This window comes from Dipteris shenzhenensis, chromosome 23, assembly GCF_047967505.1.
Source record: "Dipteris shenzhenensis isolate YYH24624 ecotype China chromosome 23, Dip_SZ_1.0, whole genome shotgun sequence".
In the NCBI taxonomy this organism is placed as follows: domain Eukaryota; kingdom Viridiplantae; phylum Streptophyta; class Polypodiopsida; order Gleicheniales; family Dipteridaceae; genus Dipteris; species Dipteris shenzhenensis.
The window spans coordinates 25979112-25987726 of NC_141618.1; the positions used below are offsets into that span (position 1 = coordinate 25979112).

General features: G+C 41.3%; 1 protein-coding gene across 1 annotated transcript; it reads right to left on the reverse strand.

Annotated features, from left to right (window-relative positions):
- Positions 1–2619: 2619 nt before the first annotated feature.
- LOC147887168 (putative pentatricopeptide repeat-containing protein At3g11460, mitochondrial) lies at positions 2620–6244 on the reverse strand. Its single transcript, XM_087394030.1, has 2 exons — positions 5993–6244; positions 2620–5913 (listed from the first exon to the last, which is right to left on the reverse strand). The coding sequence occupies exons 1-2, from the start codon at positions 6164–6166 to the stop codon at positions 2956–2958; spliced, it is 3132 nt and encodes a 1043-aa protein (XP_087250156.1). The 5' UTR covers positions 6167–6244; the 3' UTR covers positions 2620–2955.
- Positions 6245–8615: the final 2371 nt, after the last annotated feature.

Here is an 8615-nt window from a genome sequence, read left to right on the forward strand (position 1 = left end):
CATAGTCATTTGTGGTGTGCTCTCTAGCTGTGCCCTCTCTCCTCATCTCCACTCTTCTCCTCTCCCCTCTTCATATTTTGTCAGGGTGACCTGGCATCTAGAAAAGGCCAAACTTATGCCAGATATACCATAAGGGATGGTATGGTGAAAAGAAATGGCAAGGTAGTAGTACCTTATCAGAATGATCTTAGGGAGAGAGTCCTTCAACAGTGCCATGATAGCCCATGTGCGGGACATCCAGGAGTCGAAAAGACATATGATCTCGTGAAGTGAGATTTCTTTTGGCCAAAAATGAAAAAACATATTTATGAATATGTGACACGTTTTTCGTGTCAAGTGAGTAAGGTAGAGCGAGTGAAACCACCTGGACTTTTACAGCCCTTGGAAATACCACTAGGTAGGTGGGAGAGCATTTCCATGGACTTTATAGTAGTAACTCTGCCTACGACACAAGGTGGATAGGATTCTATTCTTGTGGTGGTTGATCGTCTTACCAAGGTGGCTCACTTCATTCTGACTAAGGAGTCTATTAGTGCCCCGCAAGTAGAGGATTTGTTTATTAAACATATTTCGTCTGCATGCATTACCCAGATCCATAGTGTTAGAGAGAGATGTTAAATTCACTAGTCATTTTTGGACTACAGTGTTTGAAGCACTAAGGACAGAGTTGGGAATGAGTAGTGGGGATCATCCAAAAATGGATAGTCAGATGGAAATAGTCAACCAAATTTTAGAGGATATGATGAGAGCATATGTTTCATTGAGGCAACATACATGGGACAAGTGGTTGCCACTGTTAGAATTTGCCTAGAATGATCGAAAACATTCCTCTATAGGGACTAGCCAATTCGATATGAACTATGGTTATAGACCACAAATCCAACTATAGTTGCAATACCTCAAAAAATTCCTAGTGCCACGAGCTATGTGGTTCAGATGCAGCGGGAGATGCTAGCACTTGCGAGAGCTAACATTTGTCAGGCTATGGATAGAGCTAAGGCATATGTGGATGAAAACAGATCTGTTAGGGAATTTAAGGAAGGAGAGAAAGTTTTTCTCAGAATTCCTTCACACTCCAAGTCTTTGACTGTAGGAAAGTGTGCTAAGTTATCACCCTGATATTGTGGGCCGTGGTTAATTCTAAAAAGAATAGGCTAGGTGGCCTATAAATTAGAATTACCAGAAGGTTGTAAGGTGCACTCGGTGTTTCATGTTTCTCATTTAAATAAGTTTTTGCACCCAGGTGACTCACTAATTGAGGGTGTTTTCTTGTTTCAGGGGAGAGGGGATAATGCAAGGCACAAACCAACAAGAATCTTAGACCGAGGAACAATGCAAGTACGCAATTGAAAGATACTCACGGTGTTGGTTGCATGGCATGGTCTACCTCTAGCTAAGGCTACTTGGGAATCCGTGTACCAGATGCGGAGAGTATTACTAGATTTTATCATCGAGGACGCTGATACCTAAAGAGGGAAGGAATGTTACACTCAAGTCGAGATAATATGACCTAGAAAGGATCAGTGGACATTTTCCTTTAGAGGATCAACTTTTGTATTATATTTTATTGTGTTTCATGTAAATGGTCAAAGGAATCAATGTCAAGGTCCTTGATGAGGGTGACATGGCACAAACTAGATGTGTCTAAGGCTATGGGTCTTAAATGCATTAAATGTGTGAATGTGCCTAGGGGCAAATGAATTAAATGTGGTCCCAAGAGAGGGGTAAATGATGCATTTAAGAGGTACCCTAGAATAATGACATGTGGCAGACTAGATCCATCTAGGGATTTGTGGGCTTTGTGGACTAGCATGCAAGAGCCTGAACGTGTGTGATCATTATGTGAGCTTGCTGACACAAAGATAGGCTGGGTGGTTCCTCTCAGTGCCCGTCGCCTATGATTTGGAAGAAAGGTTGAGATTAGTGGTTTCATTGTATCAAAGTTCTTTCTTTTGGGTGTAGAGGCCATTTTTATCATTTCCAGCTCATCTATGCAATGCCCATAGTAGGGTGAACAACCTCGTGTAACTCCCATGGGTTACTAAAATACGAATGCCACGTCTGTCCTTTGTCATAAGCTGATACCTAAAGTTCTCACGAAGGTGAGCAACTATTGCTTAATAACATTTGAGTGTTATTCATTCTATTCATTCTCTTCTGAATACTTTTTTAGGGAATATTATTGAATAAGGGCTTCTGCTTGAAGCTTGGGAAACAAATATCCTCCTTTTTGGGGGGGTTTCAATATTATGGGCATGGAACTATTTCTTGAAGAGAGAATGGTTGCTTCAAATAGCTCTCTTCTAATTACTTAGATAAATAGTCACCAATGTAAGTAGATCGTTGGGGTAAACACATCCATAGGATTTTGGGAGTAAATTGAGCCACGAGTGCATATGCATAGCAGCAGTACGTGTGATGTACGACACAAAAATGATGCAATATTATGACTGTGATTGGCACCGTTATGTTTATTAGAGACCCGGATCTTAGTTGTCGTCGACTCAATGCGGATCAGGAGTTGAAAGCTACGGATATTCACCGGAAAACAAGAGGGCATATATCTTTGAGCCCGAATCTGTAGTAAGAGAAATTGCCATCTTATCTTGTGGACTTCATCATTGTTTGGTGATACAAATTTGATATGCTGCAAAATCCCAAAAGGGTAGTGATGAAAATAACATTGGAATGAATATAGACGGGACGATCTATAATAAGACACTGCAAACATCACACTCAATAAAATCATGAAAAGTACTTTGCAGATAAACGCCTTTTGAGGTCTGCTGATATGGGGAAAATGGAGACTTGATTTCACCACCTTGTAAAGGCAACTCACTAAATCACACATGATCCCCCCTCACTTTCATCCTTCATCCTCCTTTTCTGAGTCCAGCTCACCTGTCTTTCTGGTCATCAACATTTCAAGAGAAATAAAAGATAGCTATACTACCGTTACCAATAGTCCCCACAAGAACACTTTCCGTTCTTGAAAACATGAAAGCTGTTAGCATCTCTGATTAGAATCGTTCGCTGTTCTACATTGGATATAATTGCTGTGGCCGAATGACAGCCTTTGCAAACCTGAAGATTTTTTACAACACGTATGGGTACCCCCTGGGGTGTATTAATCAGGGCACATGCGATAGCCAACTTCTCACTGTGCCCACACAGCTCAGATTCCTTTAGATCATCAGATATGTCATTGAACAGCCAATGCAAATCTGGTACATATCCTTCTTCCCTCATTTTGAGAGAAAGATCGTCTAGCTTTTCATATATGTATTTGCTTTGGGAATGTCCCGTATCCCCTACCGAAAATGAATGCACAATTCCGCCAACATCAGTCCACCAACTCTGTCCCGGCTTCTTCCATGCTTGTTCTTTTAGTCTCATTGCATCAATCTCCTTAGCGTCCTCCTGCATGTGAGCATCTGCATAGATATTAGACATCAAAACATAAGCTGCAGCATCCTTCTTATCCAATTCCACTGCATGTTCAAAGGCCCACCTTCCAAACTCCACATTCCCCCACTTCCAACAAGCACCCAACACAGTACGCCACAATGCAAGATCAGGATTGAATGGCATGTTCTTTATCATCACTACTATCTTGTCTAATTGGCCTGCACGGCCAAGGAGATCAACCATGCAATTGTGGTGCTCAATAGTTGGAGTGATGCCACAGTCTTTGCTCATGGCCTCAAAGTATGTCTGGCCCTTCTCCACTAGACCTGTGTGACAGCATACAGTAAGGATGCTAAGGAATGTGACCCCATCTGGTTGTAGGTCTTCTGCTCTCATTCTGCCAAGCATAAGAAAAACGTTTTCACTCTCTCCTAGTTGGGCATACCCTGCAATTAGAGCATTCCAGGTGACTGCATCTCGAACTGGAAGTCTGTCAAACACTTCCTGTGCTTTTGCAAGCAAGCCACACTTGACATACATATCAACCAGGGTGTTACCAACAAAAGGATCCCTTTCTAACAATCCTTTTGTGGCAATCTGAGCATGTATTTCTTGGCCCTTGTCTAGGGCTCCAATGCTACCACAAGCTTTCAAGCTGCAAACAAATGTGACTGCATCTGAAGAAAGGCCCTCCGATTGCATCTGTTCAAAACAGTTCAGTGCATCCTGACCAAGGCCATGTTCAGCATACCCTGCGATTAGAGCATTCCAGGTGACTGCATCTCGAACTCGAAGTTTGTTAAACACTTCATGTGCTTTTGCAAGCAGGCCACACTTGGCATACATATCAATCAAGGTGCTGCCAACGAAATGATTTCTTTCCAACAGCCCCTTTCTCACAATCTGAGCGTGTATTTCTCGGCCCTTGTCTATGGCTCCTATGCTGCCACAAGCTTTCAAGATGCAAACAAATGTGACCACATCTGGAGAGATGCCCTCCAACTGCATCTGATTAAAACAGTCCAGTGCATCCTGACCGAGGCCATGTTCAGCATACCCTGCGAGTAGGGCATTCCAGGAGACTGCATCTCGTACTGTAAGTTTGTGAAACACTTCCCGTGCTTTTGCAAGCGACCCACACTTGGCATACATATCAACTAAGGTGCTGCCAACTAAAGGATTTCTTTCCAACAACCCCTTTCTCGCAATCTGAGCATGTATTTCTTGGCCCTTTTCTATGGTTCCTATGCTGCCACAAGCTTTCAAGCTACAATTAAAAGTGACCGTATCTGGAGAGATGCCCTCCAATTGCATCTGTTGGAAACATTTCAGTGCATCTTGACCAAGGCCATGTTCGGCATACCCTACAATTAGAGCATTCCAGCAGACTGCATCTCGAACTGGAAGTTTGTCAAACACTTCCTGTGCTTTTGCAAGCAAGCCACACTTTGCATACATATCAACCAAGGTGCTGCCAACAAAAGGATTTCTTTCCAACAACCCCGTTCTTGCAATCTGAGCATGTATTTCTCTGCCCTTGTCTATGGCTCCTATGCTGCCACAAGCTTTCAAGCTGCAAACAAATGTGACCGCATCCGGAGAGATGCCATCCAATTGCATCTGGTCGAAACAGTTCAGCGCGTCCTGACCGAGGCCATGTTCGGCATACCCCGCAATTAGAGCATTCCAGGAAACTGCATTTCGAACTGGAAGTTTGTCACACAATTCCTGTGCTTTTGCAAGCAAGCCACACTTGGCATACATATCGATTAGAGCATTCCAGCAGACAGCATTTTGAGCTGGAAGTTTGTCGAACACTTCCTGTGCTACTGCAAGCAAGCCACACTTCGCATACATATCAACCAACGAGCTAGCAACAAAAGGATCTCTTTCCAACAATCCCTTTCTTGCAATCTCAGCATGTAATTCTTGGCCTCTTTCTGTATCTTTCAGCCTAGCACAAGCCTTTAGTAAGGCCACGAATGTATACCCATTAGGATGTACAGAATCCTCCTGCATTTTCTGGTACAGTATGAAGACATCCTGTAACTTCCCACATTCAATATGAGCTGTGATGAGAGAAGTCCAGGAATGCTCATTCCGATAAACCAACCTATCGAAAACCCGCTGGGCATCACACATGCTTCCAACTTCCACCAACAATGGGACGAGGTAGTTGCCGAGTGACTTATGAGCTTCCAGCCCATTTTTGCGCAGGTAGGCATACAAGCGCAAGGCATACGCTGGATTTTTGTGCTTTCTGCACTTGCGCAAGATGCATGTCAAGTTGTCAACCGAAGGCGGATGGGACATGCTTTCTAAAGAAGTGAGTGCCCCCTCCAAGCTAAGCTCTCGGAGTTGCTGTGCTATTGGGCTGTGCATGCCCTTGTTTTCAGCCTCCATTTTCTGGAGCGTGTCTTTAACCCAACTTGGATTGTACGAGCTGTGTATCCATAGCGACTCCTTGGAGAGTTTATGCTTGAAATCTGGGGATCTTGGGTGTGTCTGCTACAATCGACAGCAGACTCGTCAGAATTCAATCTACAAGTTAAAAATGATTGAGTTGAGCTCGTCGTACACGTACTCTGCTGTTTCGGTTGTCAAACCACTGGGAGGGATTGGCGAAGTACTCCTTCCATAAGCGCTCAATACTTGGGCTGCCTGCTGCTGCAGAAGTGTGTAGCTTGTGTCGGACAGGCTGACGCTCGAAGGCGGAGGAATCGGGGCTTGGCTCCCATGGGAATGTGTGAGTGTGCATGGTTGCTTAATTCAAATAGGCATGGTTGAATTTATTGAGATCTCAATCTCAGGCAGATCTAGAAGATTTGTGGTTCTCTTCAAGAATCGATGAGGTCCATTTCTTGGGAGTGAATCTCTCTTTAGGCAGACAGCTAGACTAGAACCCTTAGTGTGACCGGGATTTCATAAATTATTTTTAAAAGTTTCAAAGAACTGGAGAATTATATCTTTTGTTATAATTTTTGTTTCAAAACTTGGCTAAATATTCTAGGGCATTTACAAAACTTTCAATTTTCACAAATATACTAAAAACTAGTTATATTGAAAACTCTGTCTTTTTCGTTTTACATAATTTCAAAATACATGAAATAGCTAGCATTTAGGATACTGTAGAGTATGCAAAACATAAAATTGTTTAAGGATAATGAATATCCTTCAAATCCAATGGGGAAGAAAATTCTCAAAGTCTAGTTTAAATGGTCCAAAAAAGCTAATTATAGCCTTTTCTTTTACAGCTTGACTTCCAGAGTGCTAATGCTCTATCATACGGAAAGCTACTAACATCATAAGAACAAGAGTACAATCTCAAGCTAAGATCTAAGTTATCATCTAGCTTATTACGAAGCTTATTCTTCAAGTAACCGAGAGTACTAAAACACCTTTCATCCTCAATTGAGCCAAGAATAAAGGTTTGACATAAATTTGCAAGCTTGAAGTACTCAGAAATGTTATCTTGTAGGAATGTACTGCGAGAGAGCTCGTTCCAAAGCCGAACCATCGAACCTTGCATTTGAACGTTTTCCATTAAATTACTTTGCTGGTGCATGACTTCTCCAAAAAGGGAAGACTCTGAATAAAGCTTTCCAAAATCCAACAAACCATTGTACTTTATATTGTCCATGTCAATGTCCCGTCCAAAGAGTTTTTTGAGAGCATCCAAATGATTCTTTAGACATGCTTTGATACTTTCATAAGATCCATTGACCCAAAAATATGGAAATATGATGGTAAATGCTTCCATTAGGTCATTTCGTCGAAACCTACTTCTAATCTCATCTACCACTGCACTTGCAACTTCACTAAGGGCATTTTTCACTGTTTGTACTTTCTTTAAAAAAGCCTCTTTTTTAATGTATTGTAGTCTTTTGTGTCGTTTGTTTTCTCTCGTCATCCTGAAAACCTAATTGTTTGCATGTAGGCAAACATATCCTTCTTGGTCACATGTTAAAAGTGAGGAATCCCCATCTAGGTCTATTAAACTTTTCCAATTTTTAAACAATTTCTCGTCTTGAAAACTGGAGCTTGACTTCTTATCGTATGCTGCTGTTATACTCAAATTAGTGAGTTTTATTGCCTTGACATATTCATTGATATAAATATCCTTCAATTGCGACATTTTACTCAACATATTCATTTTGTTCAAAAGTGGAATAATTCCACACAATCCCAATATCGAATCTATGTTGGTCAGTTTATGATACAAAATATCTGCCTTTTCAACCTCTTCTTCTGCCTCCATGTGCATTAAATAAACCAAAGTCTTGTATTCATCCCATAATCTTTTCATAAGCTGAACTAAAGATATCCATCTAGTATCCACATTCTTCAAAATCTTCCTCCCTTTTGTACCCAGTGCTTCTGTAATAACTCTAAATTGATTGTATCTTTTTGGACTCTTGCAAAAGTAAGAGTAGCTTTTTTAACCAACGTCTCGATTCGTTGTATTGATGGAAATGTGGACACAACTTTGTAAGCTAGATTTGTGCGATGAGCCATACAATGTATCCCAACATAGTAAGGACTTGCATTACATCCAAAGCAACATTCAAAGGTAGACTAAGTATATTTTCTATGTTGCTAGCTTCAAAGAAACATTCATCTCATCAAGGGGCCGCATTGCTAGACTTGCATTACATCCAAATGTTGATAGGATACTATAGGTATAAATAAGTGCTATTCTCTCTATAGAATTCTCAGTCATCATCTTTTCAAAGGCATGTCTTTTAATACACTTTAAGAGTGCACTATCAGGCATGTAGCGAGATTGTTTAAAATATCCAACTGCATCTTCCCAAAACTGTATAATCTCTGTAATTATCCATCCTAATGCATATATGTCTGACTGAGGGCTATACACACCTCTCCTAGAAAAACATTGAAGCTCAGGTGCAAACCACTTCTTTCATGCATGCTCTTGCTCTTTCTTATGCTTCCTTTGTGTAGATTGTTGGTCAGGCAGTCTCTAGAGGTGTCTTCTTCGTATCCTTAAAAGCTTTTCTAGTCTTTGAAGAAACTAGTGCCATTCTAGTCTCTGAAGAAACTAGTGCCATCCCCCAATCAATTATGCCAACTCTACATGCACCATTTGCTGTGAAATCTAATAGAATGTTACTAGGATGTAAGTCTGTATGAATCCATTGACCCTTATGTAACCTTGCTAATCTAGCAATGAGTGCATGTATAATGTG

What these genes read in the sequence shown, in the direction of transcription:
- LOC147887168 (XM_087394030.1), bottom strand. Translation starts at nt 6,166, where the DNA reads ATGCACACTCACACATTCCCATGGGAGCCAAGCCCCGATTCCTCCGCC. An exon ending in TTGACAACCGAAACAGCAGA is followed by an intron (nt 5,914 to 5,992) that starts GTACGTGTACGA and finishes CGATTGTAGCAG; the next exon opens with ACACACCCAAGATCCCCAGA.